General features: G+C 51.2%; 8 protein-coding genes across 8 annotated transcripts; 4 read left to right on the forward strand and 4 right to left on the reverse strand.

Moving 5' to 3' along the window:
- Window positions 1-3766: 3766 nt before the first annotated feature.
- PMZ80_010297 (uncharacterized protein) lies at window positions 3767-4675 on the forward strand (the record flags this gene model as incomplete). The annotated part of the gene is made up of 1 exon (XM_064878687.1): window positions 3767-4675. One exon carries the CDS (start codon window positions 3767-3769, stop codon window positions 4673-4675), a length of 909 nt encoding a protein of 302 aa, XP_064725381.1.
- Window positions 4676-4930: 255 nt separating this feature from the next.
- On the reverse strand, window positions 4931-5478 carry PMZ80_010298 (uncharacterized protein; the record flags this gene model as incomplete). The annotated part of the gene is made up of 2 exons (XM_064878688.1): window positions 4931-5359; window positions 5470-5478. The coding sequence occupies 2 exons, from the start codon at window positions 5476-5478 to the stop codon at window positions 4931-4933; spliced, it is 438 nt and encodes a 145-aa protein (XP_064725382.1).
- Window positions 5479-8068: 2590 nt separating this feature from the next.
- On the reverse strand, window positions 8069-8709 carry PMZ80_010299 (uncharacterized protein; the record flags this gene model as incomplete). The annotated part of the gene is made up of 2 exons (XM_064878689.1): window positions 8069-8274; window positions 8337-8709. The coding sequence occupies 2 exons, from the start codon at window positions 8707-8709 to the stop codon at window positions 8069-8071; spliced, it is 579 nt and encodes a 192-aa protein (XP_064725383.1).
- Window positions 8710-9740: 1031 nt separating this feature from the next.
- PMZ80_010300 (uncharacterized protein) lies at window positions 9741-10735 on the forward strand (the record flags this gene model as incomplete). Its single annotated transcript, XM_064878690.1, has 2 exons — window positions 9741-9798; window positions 9849-10735. The coding sequence occupies 2 exons, from the start codon at window positions 9741-9743 to the stop codon at window positions 10733-10735; spliced, it is 945 nt and encodes a 314-aa protein (XP_064725384.1).
- Window positions 10736-11811: 1076 nt separating this feature from the next.
- Window positions 11812-13244, reverse strand: PMZ80_010301 (uncharacterized protein; the record flags this gene model as incomplete). Its single annotated transcript, XM_064878691.1, has 6 exons — window positions 11812-11955; window positions 12004-12426; window positions 12478-12680; window positions 12733-12935; window positions 12991-13011; window positions 13078-13244. 6 exons carry the CDS (start codon window positions 13242-13244, stop codon window positions 11812-11814), a joined length of 1161 nt encoding a protein of 386 aa, XP_064725385.1.
- A 622-nt stretch (window positions 13245-13866) lies between these two features.
- On the forward strand, window positions 13867-15811 carry PMZ80_010302 (uncharacterized protein; the record flags this gene model as incomplete). The annotated part of the gene is made up of 7 exons (XM_064878692.1): window positions 13867-14070; window positions 14141-14500; window positions 14555-14617; window positions 15045-15237; window positions 15288-15446; window positions 15497-15617; window positions 15670-15811. The coding sequence occupies 7 exons, from the start codon at window positions 13867-13869 to the stop codon at window positions 15809-15811; spliced, it is 1242 nt and encodes a 413-aa protein (XP_064725386.1).
- A 3051-nt stretch (window positions 15812-18862) lies between these two features.
- PMZ80_010303 (uncharacterized protein) lies at window positions 18863-20811 on the forward strand (the record flags this gene model as incomplete). The annotated part of the gene is made up of 2 exons (XM_064878693.1): window positions 18863-20744; window positions 20792-20811. 2 exons carry the CDS (start codon window positions 18863-18865, stop codon window positions 20809-20811), a joined length of 1902 nt encoding a protein of 633 aa, XP_064725387.1.
- Window positions 20812-20952: 141 nt separating this feature from the next.
- On the reverse strand, window positions 20953-24417 carry PMZ80_010304 (uncharacterized protein; the record flags this gene model as incomplete). The annotated part of the gene is made up of 1 exon (XM_064878694.1): window positions 20953-24417. One exon carries the CDS (start codon window positions 24415-24417, stop codon window positions 20953-20955), a length of 3465 nt encoding a protein of 1154 aa, XP_064725388.1.
- Window positions 24418-24672: the final 255 nt, after the last annotated feature.

The raw sequence follows: 24672 nt of genomic DNA on the forward strand, positions 1-24672 counted from the left end.
GTTTAAGTGGTTCCTTATATTTCTCTAAGGTCTTTGTGTCTGCATCTAGGACTATCTACATTGCCTCGTGTCCTCGTGGCCCTATAGGATCGTGAATAAGCTAATTGATCTCGGTACCGTTCTATTCAGCTTTATATTCACTTTTAACTTGTCTCTAGTATCGTGTTTCTAAAATTAGATAGTCGTTCCCTTCGTTGTATCGTATAACGCTAGGGTCTTATGCACTATTATTTACCCTCTTATGCGTATTAGCCTGTCGTATAGGTAATTTCTTTCCTATAGCTTACGAAGTATTATATTTAAGGAATATGAGTATAGGCGTGGTCTATCGTGGTCCATTTAGATCGTGGATCACGTTAGTAAGCGTTGCACCGTAAGCGGCCGCTTTATCTATCATCTTTTGTCTCTAATACCATGTCTTATAAGTGGTTCCTTCTTCGTCGCAGCTGATTACCCGGGGATCTCTTTCTATAGGGATCATTGCTTCGTGTACGTTAGCTTATCGCATAGGCTTCTTTGCCTTACGTGGTTTCTTTGGATACCATCCAGAGCCATTCTTATCGCTCTTATAGATGTAACAGTTATCCTCGTAGTAGGTAGTCTACGATATATAGCTGTGCTCCGGGTGTCGGGTGTCGCTTATGTCGAGTTCCTTATTTTGCTCGTTGAGTGAGGTGTCCCTGTTCCTTTTAGAGGTTTTCTTCTGTATAGGTTGTTTCTCGGCTATATTAACTTGTTTCCCCGAATTTCGATACTCTCGTGTATAGTGTCCTTTCTTTCTATACTAGAGGTATTCGCCGTTACGGTATCGCTTTTGTTGCGCATCCGTTATAGTTCTTTTTTTTGGTGTGAACTTCTTTTGTTGCGGCGCGAATGTCCTCTTCTTTCCTAGCCGTTTATCAAACTTGATTACTTGATTAGCCTGCCAATCTATGGCATCGGGGTCCCGTCGATAGGATTGCTTATTACCCCCTTTGCTCATGAACCTCTTCCCAGAGTACCCTGTATTTCGCGACTTCTCCATCTTCCTTTCCTAAGCGCGGGAGTCGATCTTTGTGGCGACCTTAATAAGTTCGTTGAGCCCGTTAGGTTCATCCTTACGCTCTAAAATCTTGTCTTTAATAAAGTCCTTAAGTCCGAAGTAGTACTTAGCTGCCAGTGCGGATTCGTCCCATTCTAGTCGTTTAGTAATCTACTAAAACTCAGCAGTGTAGGTAGCGACAGCTTTAGTCTGCCTGAGGCCGTGTATTTGTCGTTCGGCTTTCTTAAGCTTATCGACGCCACCGTACAACTTTTCCATGTCCTTAAGGAGTATTCCAACGTTCCCGAAGAGCTCGTTAGTTCGTGGCTTTCGGTCGTTCTTATTCGGGTAGTCCAAGAAGTCGTCCAGATGTGGCTTAAGCCACTTCCGGGCTCCATCTCGCAGGTAATTTACGACCCAGAGGACCTTATCCTCCTGCTCCTGAAGGGTTGAAAATCGAAGGCACACTCTGACCTGCTGTTTAAAGCCTTTAAAGCTTATAGGATCCCCATTAAAGGGTTCAGGTTCCTTGATCTTCAATTCACCATTCTTGGTTCCTGATAACGCGAGGTTAGTAACGGAGGCGTTGGACCTACTGTTTGATCCTGTTGAAGACATCCTTGGTGATGATACGTTTAATGATTAAAAGCTGTCCGTTATTCCTGTTGGTGATTGTGGTCTGCTGCTGGGCTCTCTTTGAGCAAACTTGATGGGGCTACCTGTACTCATAGGCTATCGCACTTAGTGAGTATAGTAGTTAAAATGTTATAAGGCCGGTGTCTCTACGTGACCAGTGATGGTACGAGTGGAACCTCAGTGGTTCTACTTAAGTAAGCTGAGTGGGATATTGGGCCAGTGAGTATTTAATGCAAGGTCGAGTTATGCACAGGTAGGGTTCTGGTATAACTTAGGTTGACTACGAAGCTATGGAAACTATACGGAGGAGAGCCATTGCTATATACTCCTGTCCCATACCTTCTTCGGGGTTATCCAAGGTGCCCAAGGTTGTCCAAGGTCGAACCTTGGGAACCTTGGTGACCTTGGATCCCTTTTGGGATATCACGTGCTTTCTCGCTTGTCCTTCCGTGTCCCAAACTGTTTTCGTCCTTGTCCGATTCTGGTCTCAGCCCACTGGCTGATTCTACTTCTGGCGCATGCCCTGACGTGTGTCCTGGCGTGTGCCCTGGTGTCCATCTGGTCGCATGCCTGGTCGTGCGCCTGGCCGTGCACCTGGTCGTGCACCTGGTCGTGCATCAAACCGTAACACACAACGAGCGGCGCGTAAGACTTACCTCTGGCTCAGGCAGTACCACCACAGTACGCACTGCCGGCTGCTCAAGTCGAGGCAAGCAGCCCTGACACGTAATGTCGGCGACTCACACTTGATCGACGTGAAGACCACATCAATCCTCTATGTAATCGGCCCTGAGCAGTCGACCCGAGCCGTTGTTAATACTTCATCGCTGATCGACGTCAAGACCATGGCAGCCCGATGTAGCCTCCCTTCCCTCGCAGGAGAATGATAAATACAATACGTACTTGACAGAGGTCCCCAGAACTTCAGAGCTCCTTTGCCGCGTCACAGTACAGACCGATAGAGTAAGTACCTCCTATGTACTTTATGTAGCTAAAGCCCTACAGTGAATATTTGGCTGTGTCGGCGGCTGAGTGCGTGTATATCACGTCTGAGTACTATAGCGACCTGGACACAAGCGAGCACAACAAGCTGCTTCTGACATGCTCAGTGCTCATGCCAGTTGAAGTACGTACTGTCGGTAGGTACTACGTCGGCGCGGCCTCCTGCATAGAAGCTGCACTCAAAAGGCACCAGCTGCTGACCCTGAGCACGTAGCGAGCACGTGGAAGCTGCGAATGAGGTACACTCAGTTGCGCCAGTAGCGGGCCTGCCACTAGAGCTTTCGTGCTGGTCGTGTCATCCTCTAGTATTCAGGGGACGCTCAGGTCTTTTCAGGCATACATCAATCAGTTCAGACTTTGCCCCTGTTACCAACGCCGTATGTCGTAGTATCTAGGTACTCAGACCTGTGCTTGGGACGGTGCGGCGATGTCCGCTCACGCCTGTAATTGCTAAAAGGTTTGTTGTCTTTTATACGTGAATGCGAAACATCTCGCGCAGACAGCTCTAGGCTATAATACCTTAAGTATACAGTGGCCAGCGTGCTTGGTTTCTTTCCACCCTCGAGAGCTGCTGAACATGGCGAGAAGTTGCATCTTCTGATCATAAGTACTTAGTACGTTGACGTCCCGGTGTTGATCGCACCTTCCTTCCTGATTGGGTCATGGCACTTCCCAAACAGGAAAGCGCAAACATAAATGCAGGCAAGCACGAAAATACGTGCAGGTAAATTGAGGCAGGAGCAATCCTCGATACATCCAACGACTACTCGCATGGAGTAAGCGCGAAGAATGGTCGATAGCGAAAATTAGACAGTGTATCGTTTAGGTATGCCAGCCTTCCAGATCAATGTATTTACCGTTTACTCTTATTACTTTGGTTCGGGGAGACGTTTCCGCCTTCCGCACGATCGGGTCAATACCCGCAGTGCGGAGATGGGGAATCAGTTGTGCATCCGCGCAGCTCCCCTGCACGAGCACGTCTCATGGTCTACTTGATCCTTGGTTGTCGCCATGCCAGAAATCTGATATCTTGTAAGGATAACTCTTGGGGAGCACATCCAAGGCTTCACTCATGCCACTGCAGACCCTGCTGTGCACGCAGTCGCCATGACCGAGCTTACGCAGACCATCATACTTGGTGGTGGCATGTACTTCGGCGAAAGCCCTCGATACCATGATGGACTCCTTTACATCTCCGACATGACGGGCCGTAAAGTGTATACCATCGACACACGAAATCACAACGCGAAGTCAGTGCTTGTGGAGGTAGAGAACCAACCGAACGGGATGAGCTTCGCCCCTGATGGCTCTTTGATATACTCATCCATGTTCGATGCCAAGCTCTATCGTCTCAAAGATGGCAAGTCTGAGCTCTTCGCTGACCTCTCTCACGTAATGACAGGCTATTGTGGGGACATGGTCATAGATGGACAGGGCCGTGTCTACATTGACGACACGGGCGCTCGAGTACTGCATGGCGAGAAGCCATCGGCCGGACGGTTGCTGATGGTCGATACAGACAGAAGTGTGAAGATCGTGGCTGAGAACGCCATATTCCCCAACGCCCTTTTCATCGATAATAGTGGGACGAAGTTGTATCTTGCAGAGACATTCGCACAACGTTTGAACAGATTCGACATAGCTGTTGATGGCACGTTGAGCGGTCGAAGTGAGTGGTGGACGCCGGCGGAGTTGGTGCCCGAGCAGGACGGGTCTGAAGGGATATGGTCCATCGATGGCGGCTGCATGGACGCTGATGGCAGTATCTGGCTGAGCATGCTCGCGTATCAGCGTTTCATTCGATTGGATCCGGACAAACGCATCACGCATCAAATCAACGTCAAGGGCCATGCAACTGCTTGTACGTTGGGAGGTGAAGATGGCAAAACGCTGTTTCTGGTGACCAATGAAGTTCCTGAGGGTGAGAATCTCTTCGCTGCGATGGTTGGCAGACGTACCAAGTGTATCATTACGAGCGTGAGAGTCGAGAGCGGACGAGGTAGCGCACGTCCTTGATTTGTCGATGTTCTGGTTTGGAAGTTGCCACAGGTATGACTTCTGCTGCTACTCTCAGCACTAGTAGCTGGAGGTGCCAGCGGGTGTTGGTCCATTGCTGTTTGCCATGCACTGTTCATGTTCAGTAGAGACCCTAAATACGCGGGCAAGCAATATATGTCCTTCTCCTACGTTGACTTCGCAATTCCTGGCTGGACCCGGAACTGGCCCGCATAAGGCCATGGCGTGGATGAAAGTTGCTTTGGTGGCGTATCGTCACGTGTAGTCGTTTCCAGATGGGTCTAGGAAAGGAAAGGACGACAGCCAAGTCATATCGGATGCGTTCATCATCCACTCAGCTGACATCAAATCTCCTGCAGCATTGTCGTCAAAGTAGTAGTCCGATGCAATAGTGTTGTGCTGTAACGCTTCTTGGGTAACTTGAGGTGCGCTTTCGAGTATCGGGTGCAGGGGTTGACCCATGTCCACATTTTCAGTCCTGGCGTCGCCTGTGAATCGGTCAGATGGCTTCTGATTGCAAAGAAGGGAATGCTTACGATCTCGGCTATCGAAAAGCTCGCGCTGAAAGCCCTGAAGAACTCTGTTGCATCTCTCCGCGGACCTGTTTTTACCCTTGTATTTCTCGAAGAATGACAAGCATTTGTTCCAGCTCGAGATCACAGATCTCTCGTTTTGGGAGGGGCCCTGTCCAAAGATGCGGCAGCTCAGGAGAACGATCGAACAAGCATGTATGTCTATAATGTCAGCGTATCAGCGGTGCTGAAGATGCAGCGAAGGAACAAGGTGTGCCTTACAATATACATTGTACCATGGTGGAGGCAGGAGGTTACTCGCTGCCTCCAAGTATCTTACAATCAGATCCACCAGGTCCTGCGCCGTCGAGGTACAAAGACTGACACCTTTGGCCAACATACTATGACGCATGGCCGTGTCCATGGTGTTATGGTCAGCTCCAGGTACTGTACGGTTCGTGTGAAATAGAGAAGAGAGGAAAGGCCGATACATCATCATACGGGTGTGGAGGTACCTATACGAAGACGGTCAGTATGTACCAAGACTTGGCAGAGTCCACAAACCGAGCATGGATGACAACTGCTTGACGGTGAAAAACAGATGCTCGCGGCGAGCTGTCGCAGGTGTCCCTGTTTTCGTGCATTTGCAGTTTCAGGTGCGTGGGCAGGTTTTTGCGCCAATCTGCAAGCGTGCCGTCGAAGTCAAGAAGCATCTGGAGGTCACCGGTTGGAAGTGTGTCGTTCATCATCGTAGGATTGGAAGGTTTCAATGTGGGCGAGGTTCTGCCGTACTCCTTTGCGGCCGAGCTGTAATAGAGCTTGTCCAGGATCTGCCCGAGTATGATCTGTAACTTCGTCGATTGGATATAGCATTCCATCAGACTGGAAGCATCCGTAGGTTGGGACCCTAATATTGATATGTTGTCTGATAGATATTCGTCGTCGATTGGTTGGGGGAGAATACAGTGCCGTGCTACACTTGGGTGAATGCTCAATGGCCGACCATATGCCATTGAAACCACTCTTTCCCGTAGTTGTCAGCTCATGTTGTTCAAGGCATGTAGGTGAACAGAGACCACTCACCTGTCAAGAAGAATACAGCCGGTCCATGCTCGACTTCGCATCTCCGTCTCGATCTGGTTTCTCTGACTCTTGGCACAACAACCATGGTCACAACCCTCTTGATCGTGGTGAAGGCCGATGCCATGGGCAACTCTGATGGCGAGACCAGTCATATTCCAGCAAGCGTTTGCCATATCTGTGCTCTGAAGATACTGTGCTAACAGAAGGAGTGCCTGGACCAGGAAGATGTTGCCATGAGATAGCATATCGAAGTCAATGAGGTTCTTTGCGCGCGCGAAGAAGGTAGAACTGATGCTATCGTGTCTTGTACCTGCAGTAGCGGGATCGAAAAAGGATCCTAAGGCGAACATGATATTCAGTAGGCAGTGGAAGAGCTTTTGATCCATGGTGTCATAGAACCCTAGTTGTTTGGTGTTCCGATGCGGTGCAGCAGCTATCGATGGCGACCACAGATCCAGATACCTTTTCGTGAAAGAAGGACGATGCAGGAAAGGATACAGAGTATGGAACCGAGTCCAGTAACTTTCGAGCAGTGTGTCTGCTTCGTGTCTTGGGGGGATACTGTAGTGGAAGCCGGTATTGCAGTGTCGTTCCTGTCGCTTGCGGTGTGTGGCCTCGGGACTCGCACGACGCTCATGTTGACTGGTGTGTAGTGGTGCAGTGCTTGCATATGTAGGTGACGAGCTGCTACAAGTTTGGGTCATGTTGTGGCGCGCCTGGCTTAGAAGGCTGATCGTGCTAGAAGGACCGAAGTAGCTGGATCTACGGCATCTTCTGACACCACTGCTGCCGAAGACTCCCATCGCATCTATATCAGAATCGTCGTCGCATTCGCTTGCCGCATGCACGTCGTCATCATGTGGGCTTCGCGTGGCGATCATGTCATGGTCGTTTTTTTGAGAGATAATGCGCTGAGCGCGGACTTGACTTGCAGGGACCGACGTGTCTGTCGGGCGAAATTCAGCTTGCTGCAATGCATCAGGGCGGAAAGAGAACAAGAGAGGCTCCAAGTCCACCGTCGGAGCCCCTTGCTTCGCACCGATCGTGTTGGTCGATGTGCCAGCGTGGGGTACCCTCGATCCATGGTCATCGATGCATGTGACAGCAATCTGGTGTGGGTCTTCTAGTTGTCTGATCCGGTTTTTCAAGGATTCAACGTAGCTGAACAACGGTCAGTTCGGTAACGCTGCATCATGAGTTAACAAACCTATTACTCCAGCCTCTCGCAATCTTGTCTTCATTCCAAGCACATCGTGCATTTGAGCGCCTGCTGCAGGTACCGCAAATTGGCTTGATTCCATCACATTTACGTTTCCTGTCGCGACACTCGTCGCACGCGAGGGCAATGCGGCGTCTTTTCTTCGCCACGTTATTTTCTCTTGAATCGTCTTCAGACATGGTCATCGAGCAACACACCCACTAAACGACGTTCATTGACTCATAAGGGAACAGAAGAGCTCGAGTCGTAAATATTGCAGAAAAGCTATGTTATGTGTTTAGGAGATATGGTTCGCATTGAAGCGAATTGCGGGGCCCCGCATCGGAAGTCTGGCATCCTAGCTTGGCAGTATTCCCATCGTGGATCTAGGCCTCACTCTCCGTCCGCTAGAGTCAGTACATTTTCTACTTGGTTTGTAAGCAGCGATAGTCGTCACTTCTTGTGCGAGTAGGAGTCTCATCGAACAGCATCTGATTAGAGAATCTCTGGCTTGATTTTCGACCAAGCCTGGCAGACAAAATGACGACAACAGTGATGTCATTCGGTGATCTAATCACGTGATGCATAAGTTCGGCCCAGTCACTTCAAACGCAGTTGAGCTTGTAAGCCGCCGTCTACTGAAAGGTTCACACCCGTTATGCCTCTAGAAGAGTCACTGGCTAGAAACACCGCTGTGTCCGCAATCTCTTCGGGCTCCCCAAGCCTTTGCAAAGGATGAACCTCGCTCAACACCCTCTCGAACTCTCTATCCTGTGTCATTGAGGAGATCATTGGCGTTCTCGTGACTATAATATTGCAGCCTGTTAATAGGTCTTCGCGGAAATTCAGACAGGAACATGTAACGTACAGCCTGGTAGAATGGAGTTGCAGCGAATCTGATGAGGTGCGAAGTCCATGGCGGCGGTTCTCGTAAGGGCTACAACAGCGCCCTTAGATGCCGCGTATGCTGCGGTACCAGCTAATCCCTTCACTGCCAGCACAGATGCCATATTTACGATTGAGCCAGTGTTGCCACCACCACTGCTCTGCTTCAGCATTTGTTCACCACCATACTTGCAGCCCAGAAACACGCCCCTCAGATTGACTTGTAGGGTACGGTCAAAAGTCTCTTCACTAGTCTCGTATACAGGACGTGGCTCGGACGCTTCAGGTGCTATACCGGCATTATTGACCATACTGCCATGCTGTGAGTGTAGGCCTGGAAAGAGGTAGGTGACCATTGCTCACATATCGACACGACCAAAGTGGTCTACAGTGTCACGCACCAGTTGCTTTACGCTTGCGGCGTTAGACACATCGGTGGTCACAAATATGCACTTGCCTCCTTCCGCACAGACGAGTTCGTGGGTGGGCTGCTTCGACACACTACTTGATGGGTCTCTATCTGCGCAGACGATACTTGCGCCGTGTCTGGTGAATGCCAGACAAATTTCTCGACCCAGGCCTGATGATGCTCCTGTGACAATTGCGACTTTGCCAGAAAGCATCTTAGCAACACCTGCCATCGTTGCACAAATTCAACAAGAGAAGGCGAGGCCGGGAGGCATATAGCATAACGAGGAACCTTGAGTAGCGAGGTTATCAGGGCATCAGTTGTGATCGAAGGAGGCGCACACCAGCCGGCGGCTCGCATCCGCAAGTTTCGGATCTCTTCCCGCAACCTGGCCTTGGCAAGCGTCTGGCCTCCCGAGCGAAGTCGATCACGTGTACAAGCGGCAAACTCAATCTAGTGCACAACTGACGCATCGCAGTCGAGTTACGGGCAGGCGGAAAAGTCCATAGATGCCCTCTAGCAGGCTCTGACATGCTGCATGCTGATGAAGCCTCGAACATGCTGCACCTCAAGGAACCATGAGCGTCACCACTCGGCCCAAGCGTTTGCTCCATATGTGGCGATGCAGATGCTACGATTTGCCGCAAGATCTCAGCAAACGGGGGTAACATCCGCAAACTGGGGGAAAGAGAGGGAAGTGCTTGACTTTTCGCGGCACTTTAGACGATGTTTGCAGCCCTAGCAGTCTAAGTCCCTATGAATGCTCAGCTAATCACCCGACTACCCCGGTCTCGCCAGGAGCTACATCCGCTTACGTGAGGCAATCTTCGGACCTGACAAGCACTCCTTGAGGGATAGATACGTGCGAACCTTTCCTACATAAGGGTGCGCTATCAACAAGCCCCCCTGTCCTGCGAAGCCCCATCGTAGTCAGGTCAACCCAGTTTCTACTTTGCCCAGCGGTCAAGACTCTCCACCATGGCGCCCAGTCGTATCGACGTTCACCACCACTACGTTCCTGACTTCTATCGCGATGGTAAGTATACAAAAATGAAAAGAGTGAGGAGACTAACCTTGTGTCTATAGCCGTGGTGATGAGTGGAGGTGACCCGTCCGGCTGGTTTATTCCAGACTGGACACCTCAGTCCGATCAAGACATCAATGACAAATTTGGCATCAGCACCACCATCCTTTCTCTTACTGCGCCGGGAGCCTGCATTCTCAATGATCCTCAAGAACGCGCGAACCTCGCACGAAAAGCAAACGAATACGCCGCTAAGCTGCGCGACGAACAGCCAAAGAAGTACGGCTTTCTTGCAGCCCTGCCTTCGCTGATCGACACGGACCTGGCACTCAATGAGGTCGCCCACGCTTTCGACAACCTCAAAGCTGACGGCATTACACTCTTCACACGATACGGTCCCGACAACCACTATCTAGGCCACCCCGACTTCAAGCCTATCTGGACAGAACTCAACCGGCGCTCGGCCGTCATCCTGGTGCACCCCACGCACCCTGTTGACATAAACCAGGTCAGCGGCCTGCCCCAACCCGTGATCCGGTACCCCTTCGAAACGACCACCACAGCACTCGATATGATTCATGCTAACGTCGTCCGCGACAACGCTAACTGCAAGATTATACTTTCGCATGGCGGAGGGATGCTCCCGTACATCATCGGCCGACCAGCAAGCATCTTACCTCAGACTGATGAGGAGCATCAAGCTTTCATGGATCAGGCACGAAGCTTTTATTTCGACACGGCGGTAGCAGGTAGTGAGAACGTGTTGAAGATTATTGAGGACTTTGCAAAACCCGGTCATGTTCTTTACGGCAGCGACACGCCGTATGCGAACAACCATATCATCGATTATCATACCAAGGGTCTGGATGCTTTCAAGTTCAAGAATCCGAACTTGCGGGAGGAAATCAACCGAACGAATGCGGAGGCGTTGTTTCCAAGGCTCAAATAGTGGTTCAATACCTACTTGCAAACTACATGCTTTCTCCTCACAGCGAACGCCACACACAGGCACTTCCTGACCAATAGCTTCGTACGGAAAATGTACTGACTGGTTAAGCAACTGAGACATCGCTACTCCTTCGCTTAGGGCAGCTACCACTAAAAGCTCTTCCCGATCGTGGCAATAAGGTCCATCATTAGTCTTGCAAGTCATCGTCGGTTTGCAAGGACTGTTGTCAGAATCCGAGAGCGCTCACTCTGCCGACACGACACAGCAACCTATAATATCTCGCTACCAAGAAATTCGGCTGTTGGTGGCTTCGATCCATCATCAGTGTTCGTGCAGCCGAGAAGGGCTGACTGCATTTGTTTATCTGAAGCTTCACGATCGACTCGCCGGTGTACGACGACAACTCCTCTGCACACGTGCTCTTCAACTGAAAGCCATGCGACGCGCCCAGTAGATATCCCTGTTGTGCGTCGCACACGTGACCTGTAGCAGCTGAAGCAGATCAGCCACAACACTTCCCTGATGGTACGGGGGGAGGAGACTGCATGAACAATCTTCACCTGGACCGCTACATTATCACAGACAACCCAAATATGCCTGCTTGCAATTCTGCTCCAGAACCCTCATAAGGATCTCGGCGATTTTCGGAAAGCCTAAATGAGGGAAAAAATGAAGATGGTTCACCTGCTATACCGCCCAGCCGAGCTCTAATACACAGAATATATTGATGTTGACCTGCAACCCCATTAGAACCAGGTGGAAGAGGTGAGACTAATACGTCTCGTTTTAACATGAAGCAGCCTGGTCGACCCAGTCCTGAACGTTGATACACGGGTATGGGGTACACCACTAGTGACCAGGCGATCGGGGGAGCTGAAACTGAAGCCGTTCGTGTTTTGCAACACATGAACAATCTTGAACGACACTCGCGGAGTAGCTCACCGGTCCAACCAGGGGCGGCAGACCTCAAAGTCGCGCCTTTTGATTGATCACGTACCGGGGTACTCCAAACAAGGATGATTCAACAGAACACTTCTGCGTGGCATCGACAATGTCATTACTACAGAGAGCCCAGCCTACTCCAAATCCTCGTCCTCGTCGCCTTCCTCGAGTCGCCATGGTGTCTCATAGGGGATTTCAGCTTGAGGAGTGATCCGAGCTAGATGCCGACGGTCACCAGTCGTCCAGTCGACGATGGCTGTATGTGATGTGACTCGATTCTATCGACGTCAGTAAGTGTTATGTCATCGGGATCCGAATATACTCACGTCCCAGACAACCACAGTACCTGGCCTCCATCGAGGACGGCATTGAATGTCCTGGCTCAGCGCCATGTGCATGTTCAAGAAATTTAGCAAATAGTCACTCTCTTCCTTTTTCATTCCGACAATTTGACGGACGAATTGGGGATTATAGAAGAGAATCTTCTCGCCCGTGGCTGGGTGCGTCCTGACCAAGGGGTGGATGGTTGAGATGGGGGCGCGTCGAGATTCGCCACCCGAAGACTTGGCATTGGCAGCCTGCTCGAAGCCAGAATGTACAGCTTTCAGGCCGTGAAGACGTTTCTGGAATGCAGGCGACAGACGGCGGTATGCGGCCGCAGCATCAATGTAGAGAGTGTCGCCACCAACAGGTGGACAGTCGAGGACGTACAGAAACGTGATACCAGGGGGCTGTTTTTCGTATGTCACCTTGTAGATGCGTTAGTCGGCATTTCAAGCCCAAGGAGCACGGATGCTTACATCTGAATGCCAACTGACCGAGTTGTTGCGACCTTTAAAGAGGACACCAGCTGTTTTGTCTCCCTGGCTGCGATGGATCAGATGGATTTGAGGAAATCCGGTGGGTGTAGGGCTGGAAGGGTGGACATGAAGACGGCCATAGTAGGCGACATAGTCGACGGCTGACTGGAGCGGGAGTTCTGCAAAATCTTGATCACGGAATGCTGGATTTTGGGTGAGTAGCAAGTCCCGCTTTGAAGGAGTACTGTCACACACCTAACACCCTCTTCTGAGCAACGAGCAGAGCAAGTTCATCCTTGCCTGCGTCGTTCAACTGCGACAGCTGCACACCACGGACCTCGGCTCCCATTATGGGCGTGATGTCGTCGACGGTCACTCCTTCCTTGAGCAGGTTGGGGAATGAAGGATCCGCAAACTTTCCCCTCTCAACATATTCGAAAGGCTCCAGCGGCGGCAGGCTATAAGGTATCAGTCTCATCCGATGCACTATGTTTAGCGGGATAAAGTACTAACCTGACGCCTTTGCTCCAACGCCTACGCATTGCAGGTTAGCATCGTCGCTGGAAATTATGCAAGGGTCTAGCTTCACGGGGTACTCACGGAAGATATTTTGGGTAGCTAGCTGGGTTGTCGCCACCCTCTTCGATGTCCTTGTTGTAGCCATCAGGTCCAGTGTTTGTGATTTCCTTGATTGCGGCCACCGGAGTCCACTTTTTCTTTGATATCACCGGAGCTGCTACTGGGGGATCAACTGCGATGGGTGCCATTGCTTGAGTGATTGTAACTGTACAAGATCCGTCTTGATCTTGAGTTCAATGCTACTTTCGACCAACAAATGCAGCTGCATACCTCCAGCCATATTTGTAGGCTTCGCATGGTGTGTCGACCCATCGAGTCTTTGCCGAAGGCATTGGAAGCCATGTCGAGAATGATCAGAACAGGCAGGAGATGTCGAGCAGAAGGAGAAAGCCAGGAAAGAAACCGGGGATTCCTACCATTGCAGGAACATGCGACGGAGTAGATCTTACTGTTACGGAAGCCTGCCCACGTATTTGATAGGTAGGTGAGCCGAGCCCGTACCGGCCAGCAGATCCATCGGCAGACCTGCGGAATTCGTACATGAAGCTGCCATTCTGGGTAGGAGTCCGCGATGACCAACGGAAACTTGCCTTATCGGAACGCATATGGATTGGAGTTTATCAAGTTTTCATCTTCGTTCTGCTGGGCGATAGGCGTCGCGCTCTTCATGGCTGTCTTGCCCGGTCTGGCCCTTGGCTGCGAGAGATCCGAATATCCATATGTCGTACATATAATGTCGGTCTTCTCTAGCTGGGCTCTTGCTGCGCAGAGCCCGGTAAGAGCATATCCGCTCGTTAACATCCGCACGACATGACCTACGACCTCAAGAACTCCATGTCGAAACAAAGCCGCAACAGCGGTGGCGAAGTCGACAACGACAAAACCGATGTTGTTGTCGACCAGGCTGTGGACATCCAATTGTCCCAAGAACAAAACAGGAGGCTGCGCAAGAAGGTCGACTTGGTCGTTCTTCCAATCATGCTTGTCACAGCTACGATTTCTTTTTTGGACAAGGTTCGTGGTCATCGTTTGATTTGAAGCTGAAAAGCTATCTGAGGACAACGCCTAACTAGTGTGGATCTAGAACGGTATGGCTTATGCAGCTGTGCTAGGCATGAGGGACGAAGCGAATCTTGTCGGACAACAATACAGCTGGCTAAGTAGCATTTTCTATCTAGGATATCTGGTCATGCAGTTTCCCATATCGTGGATGGTGACCAAGGTGCCCATTGGGAAGTTCATGGGTATCATTACCATTTGTTGGGGCGTTTGCATTTGTTTGATGGCTGCCTGCAAGAATTTCGCCGGGCTCGCTGCCATTCGCTTTTTCCTGGGCGTCTTCGAGGCGGCTGTCATGCCCGTCTTCATGGTTCTCACAGCGCTGTGGTATCGACGAGAAGAACAAGCTTTGCGGACAGCGGTCTGGTACAATACCCTGGCAGGAGTGAGTTGTTGTGGATCTCCTGAGTGATTATCCTTTTCTGACCCGGCTGCATAGATATTTGGCGGAGTACTGAGCTATGCGACTGGCCAGATCGGTGGCAAGCTTTCACCATGGAAGGTATGTTTCATGCTTTGCTTACGGAGAGATTTTTGCTAATCGGATTAGTACATCTTCCTCATATACGGCGCAGTGACTATTGTACTCGGTGCTGTTGTCATCTTTACTCTTCCAGACTCTCCAAGGACCGCATGGTTCTTCAATAAGGAGGAAAAAGAGATGGCCCCTTTGCGAACGATTTAGAACCAGACCGGTACGAAAACAGTGGCTGTATGTTGCCTTTTTTCCTGACCGGAGTGTCTATCGCTGATACCTGATGGCAGTCCTGGAAATTCTCCCAAGTTCGAGAAACGCTTCGCGACCCCAAGTACTGGGTCCTTGTTGTCAACATCGTAGCATGGTCCGTGGTCAATTCGGGGACAACCAATGTGAGACTCTTGAGCCACCATGGACGGCGCTACGTTCATGCTGGTGCTAACACCAACAGTTTAATCCACTGATCATCAGTGGATACGGATTCTCGCGAACGAAGACCACCTTAATGGCTACGCCACAAGCTGCCGTTGCCTTTGTGGCTCAGCTGATTGCATCCACGATTGCATACTTCGTACCCACCATCCGTTGTCTTATATGGACACTTTCTTGCTTGCCAGCGGTGGCAGGGGCCGTCATGGTCCATGGTAAGCATGAAAACTAAAGAGCCACATGACCTCCGCTGATGCATTGCTAGTTCTTGACACCGAGCAAAACCGGACAGCTTCATTGATTGGAGTATATCTAATGGGGTTCTACAATGTGGCCTGGGTCATGATGATAAGCTTGGTCTCATCCAACAATGCTGGTCTTACGAAAAAGGCATTCGCATCCACCTCGGTGGCTGTTATCTATGGTAGGAAATGTTGTTCGATGGTGGTGCATGCAAGCTGACCACCGTGTAAGCTGCCGGAAATATCATCGGTCCTCAATTCTTCCTTGGCTCCCAGGCTCCAAAATATCCCCTGGGCATCTTCGCCATGATGGTCTCTTTCGCTATCGAGGCTGTTTGCGGTATAGTCTATGGGTTAGTGATTTTCGAAAAGACCGTTCCTACAATAAGCTAACATTGTTATCAGGGGCCTCTGTTACTACGAGAACAAAAGGCGTGACCGAATGTATGGCAAGTACGATCCTCACGCGGTGAATTCGGAGACTCTGGCAGTTGATGACGAGGATCAGACAGATGGACAAAACAAGAACTTCCGCTACGCTTATTGACAAGTGTTCGAGGATAGATTGAGTGTCTTGGATCCGTTGCAACATTCAGGGCAGCGCTTGACCTTACAGTACATATCGGCAGTATCTGCTTGACAACGTAGACCCCCACCTTTCTGGAGAATTGATAGATGTTCAACGATATGATCAACGCATCTGAACGACGGTCTTTGCGAACAACAGGTCGACCACGACGTAGTACGTCTGGATATTGTTCCGGGAAAGTGGTGCGATGACAGTAGGAGTACCATTTGTTCGTAGTAGCTGTGGCACCGAGCCCTTTAGGAGACCTCGTGAGGACATAGCCTCCTCGCTCTGGACGCTCCTTAAGATGTATGAGCCCTGACTCTTGAAGCTTCATGTACTGTAGCTCAACCATCAGTATCGCGGACTAAGGCAGAGACATGGACAGCGGCCATATGAGAAATCAAGACTCAATGTAGTGTACTGCAAACAACTTGTATAAAGACAAATGCCTGGATGCGACATGTCGAGCACGTGCACAGAACAACAAATGGGATCCGGCTACAGGAATAGGAACTGCGATTTGGACATCTGATCAATGTTATTGATGGAGCGCAACCAAGCAGGGAAGGAGATCCCGGGTCAGTACTTGCCAAGAAATTCTCTTCGCATGCCCCTTTATCCTTCTTATCCCTTACCGACAGACGAATTTCCATTTACGATCAACCTTCGACGATTATCTTGGTTGTACAAACCTCGAGAGTCCTCTGTCATGCGTGTTGACTTACCTTTCAGTCGAGTTACCTCTGCAAACATGAGTCGCTTCAGCAACGCAGTTGACCTTTTCAGTGTTGAAGGCGTCGTGGCTGTGGTGACTGGCGGTGGGACTGGTACGTACATGTAGCTGCTGACGATACGCAACGCTTGCTGCTCCAACGTTGCGTGTGTCACTCTTTATCTCAACTAGCTAACCACAATCATATCAGGTCTTGGCCTGATGATGGCTCGTGCTTTGGCAGAGAATGGAGCCAGAAAAGTCTATATCGTTGGGCGAAGACGGAAAGTCCTGGAGGATGTCGTACAAGACTTGGTATGATATCTGCTAATGATAGCGAGGTGGACCTTTTCTTACCTTGACATGAGCAGGGTCTGAGCAATGTTACACCACTCCCTTGCGATGTGACGGACAAGCAGAGCTTGAGAGAGATGGCAGCATATATCGAAGCGGACGTCGGATATATCAACCTGCTCGTGGCCAACTCTGGTATTGCAGGTCCTTCAGGAACCGTTCCGCCTGGCGCAAGCATTGAGCAACTACAGGAAACATTATTGAATATAGGTATGGAGGAATTCACTAACACCTACCACGTGAACTGCACGTCCGTGTTCTATACGTCCATTGCTCTCCTGAAGCTGTTAGACCAAGGTAACAAGCAGTCAACGTACCGAGGTGGAAGGAGTCAGACTATAGCTACCAGCAGCATCGGGAGTTTCAACAGGAAAATTACCGCCGGATTTGCGTATGGCACCAGCAAAGCTGCGACAACCATGATGCTAAAGGTTCTGGCCACTTATCTTGTGCCGTACAAAATTAGAGCGAACGTTCTTTGTCCAGGCTGTAAGCTCACATGTCCTCATTCTGCTTATCATCAGTCCATCGTCCATTAACAAAGTCATGATAGTGTTTCCTACAGACCTCACGACCTCCTTAATTCAACAGCAAGACCCGACAGTTGAAGGTGCTTTTCCACCGGACCAGATACCCGCCGAACGCGCAGACGCCAGAGGACATCACGGGAGCTTTATTGTACTTAGCATCACGCGCGGGAGCTTATTGCAATGGCAACTGCGTCATAACAGATGGTGGACGACTGAGTGTCACTCCAGCCACGTACTGAAGGAGTTTCGAAAATCCATCAGCTGCGAGCTTCGGCGATCGGAAACTTGGCGCCGCTCAGCTACGAGACACGACCCCTGGAAGCAAGGGGTGTAGCTTCTTTGTGCAGATTCTTACCAATGGCTTCCATTTGCAATGCTACTCGCAATTTGAGCGCACCGTGTTGCGAGACCATGCGCAGTACACGATTCTAATCGATGCTTGTAGTAGTATTCTCTAGAGATTCCGGAGCCATCTGGTTATGGCGCCGGAATCGCTTGCCTTGCCTGGTCGCGATAAGCGATTTGTGCTCGAATCTGGCAGGCGCTACGTACCTCGCGCGATATCGATCGTGCTTTCCAGCGTGCAACACCCTAACTTAGAAAGCCGACGCAGGCACCACGTCCCGCTAAATTTGTTCAAAGTTCGGGTACAGTTCTGTTCAGAAGCGGTCACCTTCATTCCAGGGGGTGTACGTGCTTCCAAACCCACCAACTCCTGGGGCGCCTTATCAGCCTTGAGCCAAATTCACTACGGTGAACATCAAGCATAATAACGCCAATCCGTCGACCTGGTGCGAGAAGCATAATCGGCCAATCATTACCTGCACCAGCCTACCCTGTTATCGTCGGTTCCGGCTATAAGCCATGCAGTTATCCTTCTTGGCAGACCCAACCACGAATATCCTCGCTTTACCCGCAAGCTTGCCCACGTGTGTCCAAGGATCTGTCTCCTCTCTTATCGCCCTGGATGCTCCCCATCTTCGGGGGTCTTCCCCACGCATGGCGCAATGGCGAATGGATTCATGATGATGATAGAAACCTGGTCTTCGCACGCAACTTCCACACGTTCGACAATCCTCCGCCTGGAAAGGTCCTTCGATCAGTCTCATGCCCCGAAAGGCAGCTGATCGTCCCAAGAGGCAACGAACCCACACCTTTCAAGCGTGCGGAACATGTCGACAACGACACATCAAATGTGATGAGCTTCGACCAAGCTGTTCGAACTGCCTTGCTACGCACAGATCGTGCACTGGTTACTCCGCTCAGATCCGATGGGTTTCATGGAGCTCAACCGAAAATCGAGTAGACACCATGGGATCATCACAGCTAAGTGGTGGTGTCAGACGCCACTTATACTCAGGTAGCACGACCCTGGTTGACCTTCTACAATGCCTTGCTTAACGAAGCCATGCAGAGTCTTCAATGGCAGCCATGAGCGCAATGCTAGTGAGAGATATGAGCCCGGATACCGTTGAAGACGCTTTGACCCAGCTCAATTCACTATCTAGAGGCTCACCAAACCTAAGCGAGAATCTTAGTGTTGGTCCATTTGGTTGCTCAACTATGCGTCCCTCATCAACCATTACGCCTGGTCGAAGCCAGCAGATTGTGCAAGACCCGGCAGCTCCGTACCCGTCCCCGCCGTCCCACGAGTCACATACCTCATCAAGCGGTGCCAACATGTCTTCTACTCCCACACTTCCATATTTGGATAACTTCGACCCTTTCTCTTCTCACGTTCCTTTCCATCCCCAACAACACAACTATGCTGATGACACCCCCGATGCATTCTTCACCGATACCGATCATGGCACAGGATCCTTTGGTCACGCTCCGACAAATGATATAACTTCCTCCAGCCTGTGCAACGAGAGATCAAATCCGCAAATACCAAACATCACAAACATGCATCAAGAACCCCCAGATCTATGCACCAACGATGGAGGCCCACTAAAAGACGCCGAAGCTCTACTAGCACATTTCGACGGCAAAGTGGCCTGGAATCTCGGCCCCCCAACACTAAGCTCAAGCTCGCCATGGAAGACGCTCAACCTCTCCAATGCGGTGCAGACGGTTGCAGAAATGAAGATCCTGAAAAAGACCAACCACGACAGTGCCCGGCTAGCCAATCTGTACGGGCTGCTCGCATGCTCTGCATACCACAAGAGCTCCAACCCTACCGTTAACCCGCAAAGGAGTTACTGGGAGGATGTCGTCATCCGCGTAAACACGATCGCAAAGGAACAGGTAGAGAGGGGTTTGAGGCGGCGTGGCCGGCAAGGCTCCGAAAGACCCAGATACGAGCACCAGCTGATGGCGTTGTTGATCTGCTTGGCGTTTGCGATGATGTCAGGGAGTACGAAGGATGCGAGATGTTATTTGCTTGAGGCTGAGCAGCTTGTGCGGTGTCGAGCTAGAGTCTACAAGGGTCCTGTTTGTGGGGAGGCTGCTATGCTTCATCGACTCTATACATGGCAGAGGATTGTTGGGGAGAGTACTTTTGTCTTGCAAGATGAGGTAGGGAGGAGAACACGTAAGAGGTTCAGGTATTCGGGTGGGAACTCTATCGTTATCACCGTTACTAGCGATGATACGCCCTGCGATAATATGTCTTTAGCGAGCCCCTCTTCGGCAATAGCCCAGGACCACCATTTCAGAAGCCAACGCCGCCACGAGCAGGTCTTTACTCTTGACGATGAGCACCTATCTTGGGAATGTGGGAGGTCCTGGGACTCACAACGCGAGACGCAACGTCTTCCACTGACATGGCTCAGACTCGTCTCACAAGTCACGCGGCTGGGTACGCTAATGGACGAGATCCGCGGACCTACTTGCGAAGTAGAAGGGAAACTGCTCACTTATATCTCGACGGAAGCAACATGCCTTGAGCATGCTATCTCGTCCTTCAAAGTGCAGGATCACCATCGACATGCTACCGACGAGGAAATGGAGGACACGCACGACGACCAATCTGACGATGAACCACACAACCTCAACCCCGGCTACCACAATTTACTCCACGCCTTCCACAAGGCGCTGCTGATCCTCTTTTACAGGCGCATCCGACACATCAGCTCCAATATGCTGCAGGACCTCGTCAACGAAGTGATCGACTCCCTGGAGGCCTTCGAAGAGGAAATGATCGAGCAACAGAAGCCCGTCTACGTACCACCCTGGCCGGCATTCCTCGCAGGCGCCGAAGCAGTCTCGCAGTCGAGTCGGCAACGCCTGTCACAGACGATAGACCGCGCACTCAAAGGCTGCGGGAACTACAGCTTTCGTGCAGCAAAGGACATGTTAGAGGAAGTGTGGAGTAGGTACGACGAATCTATGGCAGGGGGTGCGGGCGGGGATATTCAGGATCATCGTTCGTGCAGTGAGCATAGTCGTAGCGACGAGGAGGATAATTCATGTTCGAAACAGAGCGGTGTACCAACATGGGTTGACGTTTGTAGGGAGAAAAAGTTGTGGTTGATGCTCTGCTAGTACTGTATATCCTTGATGGGATTACCATGACACTATCACATCACGCTGTGTCCCCTTTCAAACTCAATCTCTGCGTCACGCTCCCTCTTCGCCTTCTCTAATAGCCTCGGCGAGCGCCTCGTTGGCGTCTGCCTCTGCTTCGCTCGTTCCGCGGACTGAGGCGTGAGCCTCTCACCGCTCGCGTCGTCTTTCTTCTTTCTCGGTGTTCGTGAAGGTGTCTTTGGCACTTGTGCTTCGTCTGCGTCCTGTTTCTTCCTGCTGGGCGTCGGCTTGCGCTTTGTGGGGGTGCTTTTGGTTGGCGGGTGGGGTTTCTGCGCTGTCGGTTCCGATACCGATTCAGACAGAGGATTTGAAAGCGTACCGGAGCGGGTGGTTGTCCGACGACCTGAGCCTGGGTGATCTTGAAGTGAATCGACATCCATATCTTGCGGCATACCTACATTCTTCCGACGAGGCGTGCTGCGAGGCGGTGTCTTAGGCGTCGCGTCCACGTTGGCTGCTGCCTTTTTTCTGCTTGGCATCGTTCTTCTCTTGGCAGGTGTTTCCTGTCCCTGACCAGACGACTCATCCGCCGCTTCCCGCTGCTCGCGCTCGAGTTGCTCAAGAGCATCAGGTGTAGCTTGTGGCTCGGTCTTGTCGACGTCCATAGCTTGTGGTGTTTCATTTTTCTGCTGTTTTGGTGTTCGTCGCGATGGCGTGCTTGGTGCCTTAGCTGGCTGTTTCTTCTTCGGCGACGGACTTTCCGACTCCGTTGGCACGTCGATATCCATGTCGACTGGTAGAGACGGAACGTCGGGGATATCCTCAGACGCGGTAGCCTTCTTCTTTGAAGTCCTTGTGCTAACCTTACGGCTCGGTGTTCTTGTCTTCGTCACCTTAGCGCCATCACCTTGGACGCCTATGTGTGTGGACTTGCTCCGCTTCCCGGAAGTCTGTGCTGATCCCTCGGCAGCATCTCCTGTCTGCGTCTTGGCTTTCCCGGGGGACTTGGCGCTCACAGCACGAGTGCCTGTGACGGCCCTCCTGGCGAGTCGTCCAGGGGTTGTTGCTTTTCTCTGGGGCCTCTTACTTTGGTAAATCTGACCTGCGATGCCGGTAAGCGGCGACAGAGGCGGTGAACCTGTTGGTGGCGGAAAAGAGATCATATCATTGTTGGACGCAAAGGGGTCAGACGGCTTCTTTGATGGTGGCTGCTCAGTAGCTTGTGATTTTCGCTGAGACTGTTGCGAGGACCGCTTTAAAGGACTCATTGGTCTGCTAGGAGACTGGCTCAGGTTGTCAAGTGCACGTACAGGCTCCTGCCATGGCTCGTCGAGATATGGCGTGGTTGACTTAGATTGGCTTTGGGTTTTGGGGGACACTTCAGGAGACGAGTCCTCAGCTGAAGGCTGTGCCTGCGACACACTCGCCAGAACATTAGCAAGCGTTTGCTGCAAAGACAATCCAGGTAATGGCTGTAGTGGTGAGTTCTGTGACGTGATACCCAAGTTGGCCGCGGACGATGAACTCGAGAACGCATTGGCTACAGACGAGTTCACAGCTGATCCGATATCGGAGGAAAGGGCCATCATTCTCGCGTCTGGATGCATTGGTGGCGCAACAGTTGATGAAGCCGTAATCCTTAGCGAATTTTGAGATGCCTGTGCTCCAAGCGTGCTATCCATTACATACAAGGGCGGTGGTAAAGTAACAGAGGCACTCTGAACATTGGATGATTCTTTTGTCGGCGTGGGTGACTCGATATGTGGTGTATCCAGCATATCCACATCTCTGACCATCGAAGGAGACGGTGTGTTTGACCTGGCGATCTGTGCTGGCTGCAGATGTCTCTGCGAGAAAGAATAATCCTCGACTTCTGATCTTTGTCCCGTATGTTGTGTTGAGAATGATGGCCTTGGAGTGTCAGGGCGTGACACAGCCTGTGAAGGAGTTGGCGTAGGCGAGCCAATCATTGCCCTTGTGCTTGCTGCGTCCATTGAATCGTAAGCTTTTCTCAGTGGACTGCTTTGCACGGTCGAGCTTGCTGGTTCTGTAGGTAGTCGGAAGGGGCTCGACGGTGGTTCATTGACGGGTGCAGGAAGCACCGGATTGCCCAAACTACTGGATGATGTCTCCTTGTCCTTCCTTACAAGAGCTTCTTCAGTGAGTGCTTGAGGCTCAGGTGTCCGAGATCGGGATTTCAAGCGTGTTTCGCTCGACAAAGAGCTAGCCCTAGATGAAGATCTCTGAGGCGAACGAGGTATGACTGAAGGATGGTGGCCTTGGGCTTCGGTAGGCGTGATTTCTGACAAGTACGGCTTTGAATGCATCAGTGACTGATGCGCAGCTTCTGCAGAGGGGTTCCGCGTCTCTGACAGATGTTGTTGCCGGCTGTCGTTGCGCTCTGCTGCACGACTGGGCCTGCTGTAGCTACTCTTTCGTCGAAACCCACGTGGTTCACCATCATCACACGGCGAAACGTCCTCGCCGTAATCATCCCCTCCCGAAGCATCGAGCACGTCACTGTCATACTCCAGCGCTGGAGTGTGTGGCCTGTATAACTCAACATCGTCACCTTCCTCTTCGATCGCGCGACGATATATCCGGAAAAGCTCCTGTCGAGACAAGGTCGGGTCCACGTTTTGGAGAGCTTGTCTGGTATGTTTAGACTTGATCTTCTCGATGACCTTGTTGAACTGGAAATCGTCCCGCTCTAGCTCGGATTCCGTAGGCGTCGTCTCTCTATGCGCATTCCTGTTGAGCCCGAACGAGCCCCGAGGATCGTATATGAGCAGGTTCCGCCTTTCGCGCTCCACTCTTTGACGATTGCTTGGTATCGATGGATGCTTACCCATGGTCTGTGGCTCTGCAGTAGTGCCAGAAGCAGGCCTCGTGACCTTGTAATCATCGAAGTCTAGTGAGCCACGTATGTATGATTTGCTACTGGAACCGGGTTTCCTGCTAGGGTCATCGTGGTGGTATTCTGGTCTCTTGTCAGACTGTAATGCCACCCACGCGGATGCAGACGCTTCGTCCTCAATTTCGGAATCTGAGACGCTCGGAGAGTAGTCCTGTTCCGTTGCTCTTTCGTCCCTGTATCCATCATGCTGAAGTGCGCCACTCATCATCGGCTCTCCTTGCTGTTCGCCCCAAATTTCGTTCGCGCTCAGATGTGTGTTTGTTACCGCAGCTTCCGAGCCATTGAACGCTGTTAATGCATCAACGTCCTCGTCCCTCATGTCTGGCGGCGAAAACTGTGCTGTAAAGTCAGGTTCACCTTCGAACAAATAGTCATAATCTTCATCCACCGATTTCGCCGAGTCAGACGAAGACTCTGTGATATTATCTGGCGAAAATGTGCGTGCTTCGTCAGTATTCCTGAGCGGCGTGACCAACGATTCCGCCGAGTCAGAGGAGGATTCTGTAATGTTATCTGGCGAAAATGTGCGTGCTTCGTCTGTATTTCTGAGCGGCGTGGAGGGATTGTGGTAGACACCCGAGTCACCTTCGTCGTAAACCATGTTGCAACGGATCTCAATGCCAGAGTTGGCAGGCGTATTGCTTGTGCTCTTCTAGAGCCTTCAGATGCTGCTTTCTTTGTCCAGGTCACTGCATCTCCCAATATTGGCGAAGACTAGTCGATGAACCAGGACTGCTGACGCGTGATGCAACAAGCCATCGACCAGACCAACGCAGTTCGCGCTGCGACAAGACCAGTCGGCACATTGCGTAAACAAAGAGCTTTGACCATGAGACGTGGCACGAGCTGGTACTCT

The sequence above is a fragment of the Knufia obscura genome, assembly GCF_036327395.1.
Source record: "Knufia obscura strain CCFEE 5817 isolate CBS 148926 chromosome Unknown scaffold_17, whole genome shotgun sequence".
NCBI lineage: Eukaryota > Fungi > Ascomycota > Eurotiomycetes > Chaetothyriales > Trichomeriaceae > Knufia > Knufia obscura.